General features: G+C 41.7%; 1 protein-coding gene across 4 annotated transcripts; it reads right to left on the bottom strand.

Annotated features, from left to right (window-relative positions):
- Window positions 1–1,865: 1,865 nt before the first annotated feature.
- Window positions 1,866–15,734, bottom strand: polh (polymerase (DNA directed), eta). Of its 4 annotated transcripts, XM_089117332.1 has the most exons (11): window positions 15,471–15,734; window positions 14,654–14,788; window positions 12,441–12,670; window positions 10,359–10,519; window positions 8,732–8,835; window positions 8,539–8,658; window positions 8,315–8,438; window positions 7,042–7,107; window positions 4,876–5,048; window positions 2,382–2,994; window positions 1,866–2,273 (listed from the first exon to the last, which is right to left on the bottom strand). In XM_089117332.1, exons 1-11 carry the CDS (start codon window positions 15,605–15,607, stop codon window positions 1,986–1,988), a joined length of 2,151 nt encoding a protein of 716 aa, XP_088973458.1. In that variant the 5' UTR covers window positions 15,608–15,734; the 3' UTR covers window positions 1,866–1,985. The 4 variants fall into 4 exon arrangements, with proteins under 4 accessions (XP_088973458.1, XP_039546353.2, XP_039546354.2 ...); XM_039690419.2 differs by having other exon boundaries at window positions 1,866–2,994; XM_039690420.2 differs by having other exon boundaries at window positions 1,866–2,994; window positions 14,654–14,804; window positions 15,471–15,691.
- Window positions 15,735–16,061: the final 327 nt, after the last annotated feature.

Raw genomic sequence — 16,061 nt, 5'->3', positions numbered from 1 at the left:
CAAGGGGATTTGGTCACCCACTGTCATCCGCGCCCTCTTGGGACCTGGAGGCGGAGTTTGTGTTAGTTCTTTCTTTGACAAATTGGGTACCACCAGCCGTGAGGCAGCGGCAGAAAGGAAGGAAAAGCAGAACAAAGGATTCTCCCCCGGCCCTCCTCCAGGGGAAGGAGTGGTCCTGCTACCATCTCCTGGAGAACTAAAGACTCACAGTTGCCCGTCTCAGGAGCATCGCTTTGCCTAGCAATCAACGTGTGCTACCCCTGAGTACCAATCACCCAGCCTTGAGCGTGTGGGGGACGGTGTTCGGTGCTCTCAGCTGCCTGGGCAAGCATGGCCGTCAGCTCTTCCATTCATCTCATCCGGAAGCTTCACAGTTTGCGACGCCAGAGAGGGGGGTGTGGCCCGAGGAGGTTGATTCCTCGGGAAGCCCACACCGTCACCCTCAGATCACCCTGGCCAACAGTCAAAGTAGCCCTCTCACGAGAAGAGGAACTTGATCGGGGTATGGCAGAGGGGACTCTACCTCGTGAGAAGTCATTGACTCTTGATTGCAGTCGCAATGGTCATCCTCCCGCAATGGGTACATGACTCCACAAACGCAGCCTCGGGGTGCTGATGGCCCAGACACGAGACAGCGCTCGTGACTGTCAGATAGAGTTGGAAAATGGCCGCACCCAGAAAACACACGGGTGAAGTGACATCTTTTTTTTTTATCAGCCTAACATTGAATTATATAACTTGATAATGTGTATGCTAGGTTAAAGAGATGTGTTTTAGTCTAGATTCAAAATGACATAGTGTGTCTGCTTCCCGGACAGAGTTAGGAAGATTGTTCCAGAGTTTAGGTGCTAAATAGGAAACGGATCTATTTAGCAGCTTAAAGGACAACTCCGGCGCTAAATGAACCTTAAGTCTAATTACACATTGTTACCTAGTCAACCGTTATCTGAGATTTGTTTTCATGATTGCCGAATGTAAATAGTTTTATCTCTAAAAACAGTTTAGCCTATAACGCTAGTATATAGGGCATAGAGTAATGACAAATAAAAATCGCTTGTTATTACCACTAAAAAGGCTCAAAATAGCCCCTCACTAACACGACAGCATAATTAGGGTCCCTACATTCAAACCGAAGCATTGAGAACTTTGTCAGTGTCCATACAGTTTAATAAGAAGATATTTTATACACACAGTCAACTTCGCGAATACAGGAAGAAGCCATCTTGGAAAAATAGTCTCGACCAGTCGATCTACGAACGCCGATCCAAGTGCGCTGGTGAGATGTGAATAAGGTGATACGGTGAGCGCGAACAGTAGGCTACGTGTACATATTGAAGAGAAGTAAACGGTTTGTGTTTGTGTTTCTTCTGGAAACAACAGACCATATGAGATTCTGCACAGTTCAGCGCACTTGGATCGGCGCTCGTAGATCGACTGATAGGGACTATTTTTCAAAGATGGCTTCTTCCTGTATTCGCGAAGTTGACTGTGTGTATAAAATATCTTCTTATTAAACTGTATGGACACTGACAAAGTTCTCAATGCTTCGGTTTGAATGTAGGGACTCTTGTTATGCTGCCGTGTTGGTGTGGGGCTATTTTGAGCCTTGTTAGTGGTAATAACAAGTGATTTTTATTTGTCATTACTCTATGCCCTATATACTAGCATTATACTAGCGTTATAGGCTAAACTGTTTTTAGAGATAAAACTATTTACATTCGGCAATCATGAAAACAAATCTCAGATAACGGTTGACTAGGTAGCAATGTGTAATTAGACCAAAGGTTCATTTTGCGCCGGAGTTGTCCTTTAAACGACTTAGTGTCCCAATGTTAAGTGGAAAGAAATAGCTTGTGAACATAATATTCAGTACAACAACTCTTTATTATTTACATTACAACATGAAACATTTGAAAATCCCAAATATTTCTAATCCAAACCTGTTTGTATTAAAAGGTTGTCCAGGTAAAGTGCTGTTGAATATCTCACATCTTCTTGAAGAAGGAGTCCAACGTGCCAGAGTTTCCCTGCACTCGGGCTCTCTTGGCCTGCGGGCCGGTCTGGATCCGTGTTCTGCTCTTCCCATGGGGCAACAGAGGAGCTCTGGCGGGAACGGGACTGTCACTGGAGGCCGAGGAACTGAAGGATTTCTGCAAGTCCAGAGCGAAGTGATAATCTGTGTGTTCAGGCATTTCCCAGACCAGCACCCTCTGTCCACAGCGTTCACACACCTGAAGGTCCTCAGAGGAGCTCGGCTCTACACACACCTGAAGGTCCACTGAGGAGCTCGGCTCTACACACACCTGAAGATCCTCTGAGAAGCTCGGCTCTACACACACCTGTAGATCCTTGGAGGAGCTCGGCTTTTCACACACCTGAAGATCCTCATCCTCTGAGAAGCTCGGCTCTACACACACCTGAAGATCCTTGGAGGAGCTCGGCTTTTCACACACCTGAAGATCCTTGGAGGAGCTCGGCTCTACACACACCTGAAGATCCTTGGAGGAGCTCGGCTCTACACACACCTGAAGATCCTTGGAGGAGCTCGGCTCTACACACACATGATGATCCTTGGAGGAGCTCGGCTCTACACACACATGATGATCCTTGGAGGAGCTCGGCTCTACACACACATGATGATCCTCATCTTTTGTCCGCAAATGCCCGTTTCCTTCAGAGAGCTTGAGTTTTTTCTCCAGGCTCTTTCTCTGGAAGAAGGAAGAGATTCCAGAGGCTTTCTGAGACCTGCACCGGCTGGGTGTGTTTTCCACAGGAGTGTGCGGCACGTTTTCCTCCGCTCGCCGTTTGTTCCTCTCGGCTGCCTTCTCGAACAGGGACTGGATGACCCCGGGGCTCCTGGGGGCCGGCTTTGTTTTGGGGGTTTGCGTTGAACTTGCGTCGCTGCTCAGGAAGCTGGTTATTCCTCCTGAGGAGGATGAAGGTACATCACTGAACTTACTGGCTGACAGAAGAAGGCAAGTCAAGGCAGGAGACCTACGAGAAAATAATGAAGCCTTAGTGAAGTAACTCAACTGTGGTAATATATATCTGGAAAGTATTCACAGCGCTTCACTTTTTCCACATTTGGTTAAGCCCCTTTCACACAGCACGTTGATCCTGGGAAATTGCCAGAATGCCTTCTGTGTGAACGCAAACACGACCCTGGATTGATACCGGCATCGATGCCGGGTTGGGGACCGAGTAACATTGCCGGAACCAGTCCCGGAATGCGCGCTGTGTAAACAAAAGCCAGGACCAATCCCGTAAGGGGTGTGTCATAGTGATGACACTCGTGCCGTCGCGCGACTCTATTGCTATTAGAAGAAAGTTTGTGTTCGTCATCAACAAAGAAAGGACGAACAAATGTAAACCTGGAACGACGCAGAGACCAGGAGCTCCTCACTATCCGTGATAATCGTTCACCAGCTTTGTGGAACGGTATGCGCGCGCACATGTTTTCGACCCGTACGTTACACGTCTCATCCTGACGTCATGTGTCTTCCTGGGATCTTTACGGGTTGTGTGTGAACGCACTCACAGATCCCGGCAATTCATCACGCCATTATCACATTAGTATTTTTCCGAAATCTCTGTGTGAAAGGGGCTTTTTGTTGCAAAGGCTGTGAATACTTATTTACATTTTTTTATTTTTAATACATTTCCAAAGATTTCAAACAAACTTATTTCCTATTGTCATTATGGGTTATTGTTTGTTGAATTTTGAGGAAAATAATGAATTAAATCCATTTTGGAATAAGGCTGTAACACAAATGTGGAAAAAGTGAAGCGCTGTGAATACTCCGGATGCAATGTGTGTCTGTGATTGGCTATAGTGATTAGGGATGGGCAACGATTAATCGCATCCAAAATAAAAGTCTGTGTTTACATGATATATGTGTGTGTGTGGTGTGTATAATTATTTTGTATATATAAATACTAACACATGCATGTATATATTTAAGAAAAATGTGTTCTTAACATATCAAATATTTATATTTATACATAATATTAATTATGTATAAATATTAAAGTATATACATGCAAATATTTCTTAAATATATACATGCACGTGTGTGTATTTATATATACAAAATAATTATACACACCACACACACGTATATTACGTAAACACAAACTTTTATTTTGGATGCGATTAATCGCGATTAATCGTTGCCCATCCCTAAAAAAACATGTTGTCTTCACTGAGCGCTAACACAAAGTTGTTTGAAAGCAGGCGTCATTTACCGGATCCCTAATATATCCGCATGTAGACGAATCAGCTGATAGACGCCTGCTTTCAAACCAAGCGGCAACGTTCTAATCTGAAAAATGAAGCCTACGCAGAAGTGCGAAAAACTGCAAAACATCAAAAATCCACTAGGGGCAGATCCTAAAAGTGAGCAAATGTCCATAGACCCCATGTTAAAATGTCCATTTTCATAAATGTCCGTTTCACAGCATAAACTCATGTTTTTACAGGTTGGTCCCATGGACTTTACTCTATTTTTCGATAGGTTCCGGGTGCCTGACGACTGTGAGGGGGGTGAAACTCGTTAGTTTAGATCGTATTTAGATATAAAATGTATGACAAATAAGGGCGTGGTTAACTTTGATTGACAGCTTGATTGACGGGCTGTGCCGAGTGGACTTCCTGAAATTTGACGTCTCGGCCATGATCTGACACATCACACCACCTCTGTATCCTTTCTGAACATTTGTATTGAAGATGGCGCCGCCCAATGGCCAATCAGAGGTGTTTAAGAATGGCTACAGGGAAATGCTGGCGTCGTCATATTTTTTACACTTCGGTACTTTTGACAACTCTACTCTGCATCGGTTGTTTGTTTGAGCAGACGGTTCCTGTATTTCGCTCACCACGCATCCTGGTGGCTGCCCGCAGTATTGAGGCTCTTGATGATAGCAAAGCCGTCTGAGGTCATCTTGGTGGCGTCGTATCGCACAAGCGCACAGCAGCGAGAGAAACTACTGGCTCTCTTGTCTCCCGCCTGCCGGACGCCCACCGTCAGCTGTTTGGCCACTCGCCCGTTCTGCAGAGAAACACCCGACATTACAGCATCGCTGCGGGAGATAATCACACGCCAAACGCTAGCTCATGCTAAAACTCACTGACTCAAGAAGTTTCGGACTGGTAAGGTTTTTTTGTTCTTAAAAGAACTCTTTTCTGCTCAGCAAGTCTACATTTATTTGATTAAAAATACAATAATACTGTTAAATATAACGACAATATAAACTTACTGTAGTTACTGCAAAACAATTTACTGTTCTCTTGGCTGTGATCAAAGCTGTATTTTCAGCATCATTACTCCAGTGTCACATGATCCTTCAGAAATCACTCTAATATCATGATCTGATGCTCAAGAAATGTTTTTAATATGACTTTTGACTTATTTATATATTAATATAATATATTATTTTATTCCTTTCGCCCAAAAAAACTGACCCCTAACTTTTGAACAGTAGTGTATAATGTTACAAAAGCTTTAACAACCTTGTTACACTATTGGCGTTTGGGATCAAAAATGAGCATCCAAAAAAGATAGCTTATAAATCCCTCATTATGCTATCAGGGGTGTGTAAAGCGTCAGGCGATGAAGTTCAAACAGCCTGCAGATTGTCTATTAAAATACATTAGGATATTTTAATTAGCTCTTTCCAAATACAGCGCAGCGCATGCTGAGTTTCCAATACAAACACAAATATCTTTGTGACTTTGTCACTAGTTTAAAGATATTCATATCAAATGTTATTGAATTATTAATATAGATATTTATGAAATAAAATATAAGGTGAATTACAAAAACCAATGGTTAGTTTTAATAAGAATAGTTCTAACTCAGTAAGAATGTTAAAATTTGACCCTTTGAAAATTCGGTTGTTAAAATGTATATCTGTGCCCAACTCAAGCTACTGTCAAATGTGCAAATTGATATATTATTAATATACAAATACATGTATAAATATCAGTGTTGGGGAAGCTACTCTGAAACTGTAGTTTGACAAGCTACTCATAAGTTAAAGTAGTTAAACTACAGTCAAGCTACCCTTTTGGAAAAGCTACACTACAAGTTACTATCAAAAAGTAGCTAGCTACATTGAAACTACTTTTGCTTTTTTGAACAACGTATATTATAAATAACTGAATAAGTGTCTGAGGAATGTTTTAAGTGAAATATTTGGTGTTTAAAACAATGCGATACAATTATGATTTCAAAGAGTATTGTTTTATTACACACAGCACTCGAATATCTCAGACTGTTTGTCAAAAGTGCAAAATTGCAACGAATTTTGCAAGAACAAAATATGCATCCAACGTAAATTGCAAGTAGAACATTTTCTCAAAAATACTGTTTGAACTTGGACAAATAAGGCCATGGGTAATTAACGTTAGTTGTTTCTCCATCCTCCAAATCTGCCGTCACGTCTTGCTCCATCATGGATAATCATAATATGGGTGTGTCACTGTCAAACCACTTCTGTACGTCAGTGAACCGTTAGCCGCAAGAAGCGTGATTAAACAACAGGTGGCGGTAATGGCAAAAAATGAGTTTGTAATCTAACAAGAAGAAGAATATCCTTGCATCGCGTTGATTCGCCCAGGCTCGAGAAACGCAACGTAGCTTTTCGCTACACCGCTACTTGCTGCAAAAAGTAGTTAGCTACTGGAAAAGCTACACTGTTTAAAAAGCAACTGAGCTACTGCCAAGCTACTGAAAAATGTAGTTAAGTTAGTAGCGTCGCTACTTGTAATTAACTACTCCCCAACACTGATAAATATATATTATATAAGCAGAAATGTATTGATTTTTTTATTTTTATTTAAAAGACCAGGAACACAAAATTAGGTAAAGGATTTTTAACACAACATAATACCATGTATCATGGGTAGTATTAGTAAATGTGAGTTTTACTTGGTACTTTAAACATTTAGAGTCTGCACGGCCGCTCACGCATTAACAGCATATCTCGGAGCGCGCTCGTACGATCAGGAGGCGTTAGTTCCTCCATCAGTGATGGACTCACCATGTCTCTGTCTTTATTCAGGCGTTCCTCTAACTCCAGGGCGAGCTGATGAAGCCAGTGCTGAACCTGCACACACACACACACACGAGAGCATGAGCATCACGAGCAGGAACACACACACACACACAAGCCATGTTTCCATCCACTTGTCAATCGAATTATCTGAAGTTCGGTTAAAAAACTCATGCGGATAAAGCTGGTGAAAGCGTGTTTCCATCCAACCGCTTTAAAGCGAATAAAATCCTGTACGTAATGACGTCACATGCTGTTTTGCGATCAAATTGGTATATCGAATTGATTTGAGACATTTTAAGGTGTTTCCATTTATTTTCGCACTGAATCGAACAACATTCAAGCAAACTTTTGCGAACAAAGTTTTGTTAGACAAAACGGATCGCGCCATCTACCAAAAAATGATCAATATTTCACAAGTTGAAGGCTAATAATGCTTATGTGCCAGCTGATAGCCACATATGAATGGGATAATGTATGCGAGGCGGTTGTTGGTTGTATTCGCTATAACAACCGCCTCGCTATATATATTATCCTGCTTATTACATATAAATCAACCAAATAAATCAATAATTTGACACAAAATATTGACTTAAAAACAAGTTTATTGATTTAAAAACGAGTATTGCTTCTGCTAAAGAAAATAGTCTGTTCCGTCTCTGAACTGCGTCCATGGCAACGGTGTGTTAGTTAGCAACGCCGCAGTGTGTTAACTAGAAATAACAGACCACATTCTACATTACAATTCAACCAAGCCACGTAATAACAAGCAAAACTAACCTAAGAAAACAACGACGCTATAAACATTGCTATGATGATGCCGATGCACGTATGCTTGACGACAGCGGAGGCGACTGTGGTGTGGGAATGACAACGTTCTGGGAGATCGTGGTTCACGGAAACCCTTTGGTTGAAGCATCTTTTTGCTTTGTCCACTTACATCTGCCTTTGTTGACGTCCGCCATGTGTGCGCAAACAGGCCGGAAATGAACTCGTCTTCTGACGTGTTGCAACCATAAAAGGGCCTAAAACTTAATCGCAATTCATTATTTATTCGGCAAATAACGTTTCCATCAGCTTTTATCGCATTAGCCGTATATCGATCAAGAGAAAATCCGATGAGACCGAACGTATTTCATTTGAGTCGATTTTCATGAAATTTCATCGAATTTTACTGTTTCCATAAGGCATTTTTCATTCGATATCACTTAATTCGGATAAAAACGTGTCGATGGAAACATGGCTACAAACACACACACACCTGCTGTTTTGAGACCAGAGAGGTTTTCCCAGGGAAGTTCTTGCTGCAGCCGATGGATTTGGGAAGATGTCTCGGCTTCACCGGCTCAAACTCGATCCCCCGGCACAAGTCGAACAGCCACGGCCTGAGACACACACACACACACCTTTATATCAACACCACTTTTCCCACTGGTAATGGTGACGTTACACCGATGATTAGATGAGTGTGTGTGTGTTCCTCACCCCGTCTTCTCCCCGAAGAGCTGCTCCAGCTGGACGCGGCTGACCCGCGCGAGGTCCCCCATGTTCTCCACGCCCAGAGTCTGCGTGATGGACGCCCCCAGCTTCCCTCCCAGGTTACGGCTGCGGATCGAACACACACACCCCGTCATCATCAGCGAGGACACACAGCACCAGTGCAGAATCACACACTCACATGTTCCTGATGGGCAGCGTGTGGAAGAGCTGCGGGACGGAGCCCAGGGGCAGCACGGTCTGCCGGTTCGGCTTGTTCAGACCACACGCCAGCTTGGCCAACACCTGTGAAGGACAGAAGCGTCTGATCCAAACATCATGAGCAGGTTTGTGCTTTAAAAATGAAACAAAGTCTCAAATTTATCAATTTATTATACAATTCGAACGCCATTTGGAGGGATTGCTGGAGCCACACGTGGACCGATGATCATGTGACACTGAAGACTGGTGTAATGATGCTGAATATTCAGCTTTAAAGGGATACTCCACTTTTTTTTTTTTGGAAATAGGCTCATTTTACAACCCCCCAGAGTTAAACAGTCGAGTTTTACCGTTTCTGAATCCATTCAGCCGATTTTCTGATATTTAGAAGAATATCAGTAACCAGACCGTTTCTGGTCTCATTGACTTCCATAGTATATATTTTTTCCTACTATGGAAGTCAATGAGACCAGAAACTGTCTGGTTACTGATATTCTAGTTTCAATGTTTACAAAGTAGTTTCAATGTAGCTAGCTACTTTTTGATAGTAACTTGTAGTGTAGCTTTTCCAAAAGGGTAGCTTGACTGTAGTTTAACTACTTTAAAGGGTTAGTTCAACCAAAAATGAAAATTCTGTCAGTATTTACTCACCCTCATGTTGTTCCAACCCAGTAAGACCTTCGTTCATCTTCGCAACACAAATTAAGATATTTAAGATATTAAGATCGCTCCTGTATACTAGTCCATAGGCTTCTTGAGGGAATGACTTGCTGGCCTCGAAAAGTCATTAAAGACATCGTTAAAATAGTCCAATCGTTAAAATAGTCCAAATAGGGGCTCAATTTTAACTTTATCAAACGACGAGAACACTTTTGTGCGCAAAAACAAACAAAAATAACGACTTTATTTCAACTATTCACTTCCTTCTCCATGGGCCAGTAGTCAGTTAACGTAGTGTGATTGCGTAAAGCTACGTCACACGTAGGCTCACTATTGGCCGACGCTGGTCATGTGTGTGATGCGTGTGACGTACAATAACAGAAGCTTACGCTATTAAACTAGTAACCTGACTCGCACAGAGGGAGAAATAAACGAATAGTTGAAATAAAGTCGTTATTTTTATTGTTTTTTGTGCACAAAAGGTGTTTTGATAAACTTAAGATTGAGCCACTGTAGTCACTTGGACTATTTTAACGATGTCTTTAATGACTTTTCGAGGCCAGCAAGTCATTCCCTCAAGAAGCCTATGGACTGTATGCAGGAGCGATCTTAATATCTTAAATATCTTAATTTGTGTTCAGAAGATGAACGAAGGTCTTACGGGGTTGAACAACATGAGGGAGAGTAAATACTGACAGAATTTTCATTTTTGGGTCAACTAACCCTTTAACTTACGAGTAGCTTGTCAAACTACAGTTTCAGAGTAGCTTCCCCAACACTGGCCTCATGAAAGCAACCGTTTGGCTCATGTAGCCTACGATAATTTTCTTCCAAATACGATAATTTTGAGCGTCTGTTCGATACTTGTATATTTCCAATCTGGCAACACTGACTGAACTTGAACAGTGACGCGAGAGCTTCCTGAATGGTTGTTTGGTGGGTCAGACCTTGTTGTGCGAGATGCCGGCGGAGCAGCGGAAGCCCGTGTGTTCCTCCACGGCGGCCCTCGTCTCCTCCACGATCAGCGCGCCGAGAGCCAGACGCAGATCCGCGGGAGAGCAGGACAGCTGATCCAGCCACTCATGGACACCCGCGGCCCGCAGCGCGTCTGCAGGAACAAACACACGATTAGCGGCGGCTATCGTTTGGGTTTTAAAGGTGCAGTCTGTAAGAATGACACTAGTGGTGGAAAGAGGTTCTGCAGTCCGAGGGGGGACATTTTGGGTTTATATTGTTTCTTTGCTTGTTTTTTTTCAAACAGATTTCCCGGCCCCTTCTGCAATTGACCTATGGCTAAGCCACGCCCTCAAATGCGATGAGCCAATCACAGTGCCCAGCTTAATCCAATACACTCGGACATTCTCTGCTTCCACTTCCATTGAAATGCATTGCAGTTAGTCAGTTTTCATTCGTTTTTTCTTGTCATTTTAAGTTTAAAATGGTAAAACGGTGTGCATGGGGTACATGCAACTCCGACTCTAGGTTCCCGGGAGGCTGGGCGACGGTGTGTGGTTTTTTTTTTTACCCTTTCCCAAACCACATCTCAACCGAGATAAGTGTCTGCTCTGGATTGAGTTATGCGGTAGCTAGACCACAACACCAACTAAACACGGATAAATTAAACAAGGATCTTTACATCTGATCTAAGTTAAGTCAAGAACGTATTTGAACGTTATCTTTAAAATCTCTAACGTAACATTAGGCTAATGTTAGCCTAACATTAGAAAGCGTTAACGTTAGCGTCACTTAGCTTCATTAACGTATCTGTAAATAACCGAGAAGACAAATTTTAACAATGTTGTGCTGAATGATTCATGTAAATATTGTTGCCAACGATACGCGGTTTATCAAATTTGTGTGATTACCGTGTTTACAAGTGACTACCGTGGCTCAACTATATGTTTATCAAGCGACGCGAATACTTTTTGTGCGAAAAAACAAACAAAAATAACGAGTTTATTCGACTATTCCTTTTCTTCCTTGTAGGCCAGAAACGAGACTTCCTTAGATTTCCACGACGCATGCGCGAGAACTGAACTGAAGTAGTGTAAGGAGATCGCAATTCTCGCGCATGCGTCGTGGAAATCTTGTTTCTGGCCTACAAGGAAGAAAAGGAATAGTCGAATAAATAAATTCGTTATTTTTGTTTGTTTTTTCGCACAAAAAGTATTCGCGTCGCTTGATAAACATATAGTTGAGCCACGGTAGTCACTTGGGATATTTAAACATTTTCTTCATTGACTTTTTGGGCCGTCAAGAGGCAGTCCCTTAGGAGCCAATGTGGTAGTTATACAGCTCTCAAATTTAATCAAAAATATCTTCATTTGTGCTCCGAAGACGAACGAAGGTCTTACGGGGTTGGTACAGCATGGGGGTGAGTAAATAATGACTTAATTTTCATTTTTGGGAGAACTAACCCTTTAAGGCCCTTTAGGTGACTTCCAGATGATATATAATCTTTCTGTCTCTAAAAATCACCAATTGCCTCCTGTGAAATGTCTCCTATGTGACCGCTGCCATAGCGCCCGTCCCTGAATGTTGACTGCGTGTACGGGTGAGTGGAGGGGGCGTGGCTTAGCCATAGGTCAAAATTAAAATTTAAATAAAAATTGAATAGAAACTAAACATGATCCCAGCTCTGTAAGCCACGTTCGGTGAGCTGCATTTACACGCGGGATTGAAATGGCGGCTAGCAAACAAATCAATCTCTAATGCTAATTTTAATCTTGGCTTTACTTGAAGGCGCTGTGTGAGGAGCAAGTTGTGGTTTGTTGTTGTCACACTAAGGGTTATGGGGTAGGTGTAGAGGGTTGGCTTTAAAACAGAATTAAGCCATATGAGTGGAGGGTGCGTGGCTTAGCCATAGGTCAATTGGAATATCATTTTTGGAACATTTTTGCGAATGAAGCAGAGTCTCGTGTTACTGCCACATCTCGGCGTTTGCATCCAGCATTTGTTTTCTTTATGCGATATCCCAACATTAGCACCAGAATAGACCATCCAAAAGATCATGAGTCTCAGACACACACCTTTATCCAGCACCGCGTCGCCACCGCCGGGATCACCGGTGTGTGTTTGAGGAAAGCCTTGAACGTGTGTGTTGCGGAGCAGCTGCGGCGTGACGTCCCGAGCGCTCGTGTGCTTCAGGCGCTCCTCCACGCTGGCCGTCAGGTCCATGTACGCCTCGTCGATACTCGCTCTCTCGATGACGGCGAAGCGGGACATCACCTCGATCACCTCCACACTCGCCTCACGGTAACTGACGCACACACACACACACACAAGGACTCACTCAAACTATCATAGTAGTCATAAACCCAAGTGATTAAAGGTGCAGTGTGTAATATTAATGGAAGATCTGTGACAGAAATGATCATATACATAACCACCTTATAATGAACCGTTATGTTTTTATTAGCTTAGAATAAGGCGTTTCTCTCAACACACACCACAGGTCCGCTTACATCGACATGTTTCGAGTGGACACACACATTTCATCACTATGTTGTTCTGCTAAAGTCAGCGATTAAAACACTGACACAATGAGGAACATGTCACAATAATATTTCCGATAACATATCGTTAGTAATTCCTTGATTTATCTTTGTAAAGAAACTGGCTACTCTCTGCCGTCTCAGACGACGACATCACTTCCTGTTGACTAGGCATGTGCCGGTATCAAATTTTCATGCTGCGGTTAATTGATTGAGCTTTTATCACGGTATACGGTATTATCACGATATTTTAATGAAATTATATTTTAATGCTCAAGAAAAACAGATGCATTGTGGGTCTCTAAAAAAACCTCAACTTGTATCACAATGTGTAATTGTGATTTTCGAAACATATGGTAACTAAACCAAATTGTTTAAAGTTTAGTGACAACATGTTACAATGACTGGTAGGTTACTGTTTGTATTATTCAATTAAATTCTTGGATTTGATTTCAGTCTTAATTCAATATTGACTCATTTGGATAAATATTAGGTAGGCCTCAGTCTGTTAATGTTTCTCAAGAAAAAAAAACTCACATAATGCTGTAAACATACAGAGAGAAGTTAAATATAATATTTAGCAAAATACTCCTTGATATTTTTTTCTAGTCAACTAATGTGCTGGTCATTAAATGGCTTTCCTGAGGTAAATGTAACGTTTTGTGACACAACTGTTCTCCTGCAGTGTTACTGACCTCTTTCCATGTTTGAAAACACTGATTGATCGTTATTATGTACAAGTAAATATACCTTTCGGTAAGTTATACTGTATCTTTAAATAAAAACGAAAGTAACATGATGATCGGTTTACTTGAACTGAGGAGCAACAATCTGTGATCAGAAGAGCTGATTTATCAACTTCAGTTTATCAATAACAACTTTCATATCAAAAGTAACCTGCTCTGTCTAGTCTGTCGGTGTCAGTGTCCTCTTTGCCCTGTGATTTTTCTCTGTGGGAGAGCGTGTGAAAATTGTCAATTGCGTTAAGTGCCTTTCAGACAGGACGCGGAATGCGCGACGCTGCGGCCGCTTGGTTCAACGTTGCCCTTCAGATACAACGCGATTAGCTATTTTACAAATAAAAAGTTTAACTATTTTGAACTTTAACACCGGCGTGGTCGATGCAGGTCGACGCAGCAACAAAACATCCCTGCACGTCGCGCGCGTATTCCGCGTCCTGTCTGAAAGTCTCAAGCTTGAGTCTAAAGCGGAATGTCTGAGAGTTTGGCAGCCCTGCGGGGATAAATCGTCGGGAGTATTCCGCCATGCTTGATCCATGTGAGGACTGTTTACATTAGACTAGTGCGCACTGCTGCATGCACACAGTGCAGTACATAATGGGGATTGTTTACATCAGAGTGCGCGCGTGTTCTGCGCAGCACGCAGTGTTTGAGCGGTTGAAGGAAAATAAGCAGCTAATGCGCGCTTTAAAAGTCTAAATTCGAATCTATTATTTTTCACGGTATTTTGAAGAGCCCGCGATAACAATATCGTGCATATTCATTACCGCGATTTATCGCATTACCGAATACCGGCACATTTCTACTGTTGACCATTGTAACTTCTGTTGGGTGCAATTCACAACCTCACCACTAGATGTGGCTAAAACTTACACACTGCACCTTTAAATCAGAAACATCTCCTGTATATGATAATCAGGGGTTTAGAGACTCCATTAATAACTTGTGGGTTTTTATATTGTGGCGTTTCCTCATTTTAGACACATGAAAGCAGAGATGTGCACTTACTGAGTGAGATCCGCCTTCCCGTGGGACTCTCGGACCCGAGCCACCTGTAGATCCGGGCACAGGGTCCTGGCATCGTCGGCCCACATGTTCCTGGTCACACCGTGAGCCCGGGCTTCATAACTCACCGCTATAATGCTAATGACACACATCACTGGGGGCTGAATTACCATGAAGTCAAACATATTTTTTTTTAACAAAAAAATAACTGTTGATAAAAATTACATTGTGAGTGTAAATGAACAGTCTTGGTGCTGAAACCCAAAGCACTGGAGACACCAGAATAACAGAATAATTTATGACTCTAAAGATGAAAATACACAATTATTTTAGACGAATGCTTTCACTGTCACTGCCTAGATATATTTATAATAATGTTGGCCACTTTTTACTGGTAACATCAGACATCTGACTATCAGAACACACAAATATTCCCCCATTGTATTATTATACATTATATTCAATATTATTTTAATGTAGTACTGACTCTGTAAACTTACGATTTTTTTCTCAGACAGTAATTTTAATTTTGGGATTTTTTAATTTTTGAACTATTATATACAAGATACATATTGTTGTATTTTTTGTATTGCGATTTATTGTCACACACCTAAGAAAAATAATAATAAATAATAGTTAATAATAGAAAAAGTAGTTCAACATCGCGGTCTCTGGGACCCCAAACATCATGTAGTCAACATCAACAGAACATAACTGTTAATAGACTTAATAGATTATATGCACTGCAAAATATATGTCCGGGTGTTGAGAGTAAATTTGTGACTATAATAACAGTAACAGAATGAAAGTAAAGTCTCACCCTCCGCCTTTCCATGTCTTGTACTGTGCAACAACACACGGCTTGTTTTTGAGCTCGGGATTGATTCTTTGCTCCACTTGCACATAGAAACAGTCCATGTCCACCAGCGCGATCACCCTTTCAGTCCCCAAATCCATCAGCACAATATCTGAAACTCACTTATGTTATGAAATCTGTTATGAAATACTTCGTAAACTGCGCGCTCTTATGCTTCGTTTCCTGTTGAGTAACACACGCGCGCGCTGAGCTGAGTCTGCGCACTGCCACCTGGAGGATCACTGCGCAATTACACTCGTGTCTCATATCATCAAATAGACATTTATAAAACAGGTATATAACAGCAAAATAAATAAAAACAAAGACACTGAAAAATAAAACCCCTTTGTTTTACCAGATGTATTGCATCATTAATCATGACCGAATAGACTGAATCTTCTATGCCTCTTTTATCCTGTTAATGGCCATGTTCATTGCAGCCTTAATAGTTTATGTGTAATAAATTCTGTTGAATAAAAAAATATTTCTAAATCTATTTTTTGTTACGTCTATTCAAAGCTTTTCTTGTCCTAAACAATAATGACTTTATAATCG

The sequence above is a fragment of the Pimephales promelas genome, chromosome 11 (genome assembly GCF_988280905.1).
Source record: "Pimephales promelas chromosome 11, fPimPro1.hap1.1, whole genome shotgun sequence".
Taxonomy (NCBI): domain Eukaryota; kingdom Metazoa; phylum Chordata; class Actinopteri; order Cypriniformes; family Leuciscidae; genus Pimephales; species Pimephales promelas.
Note: the sequence above shows the minus strand (reverse complement) of the source record. Positions and strands in the feature narration are given on the sequence as shown.

What these genes read in the sequence shown, in the direction of transcription:
- polh (XM_039690419.2), bottom strand. Translation starts at nt 15,607, where the DNA reads ATGGATTTGGGGACTGAAAGGGTGATCGCGCTGGTGGACATGGACTGT. An exon ending in ACGCTGCCCATCAGGAACAT is followed by an intron (nt 8,659 to 8,731) that starts GTGAGTGTGTGA and finishes TTCGATCCGCAG; the next exon opens with CCGTAACCTGGGAGGGAAGC. An exon ending in TGAATAAAGACAGAGACATG is followed by an intron (nt 5,049 to 7,041) that starts GTGAGTCCATCA and finishes GTTTCTCTGCAG; the next exon opens with AACGGGCGAGTGGCCAAACA.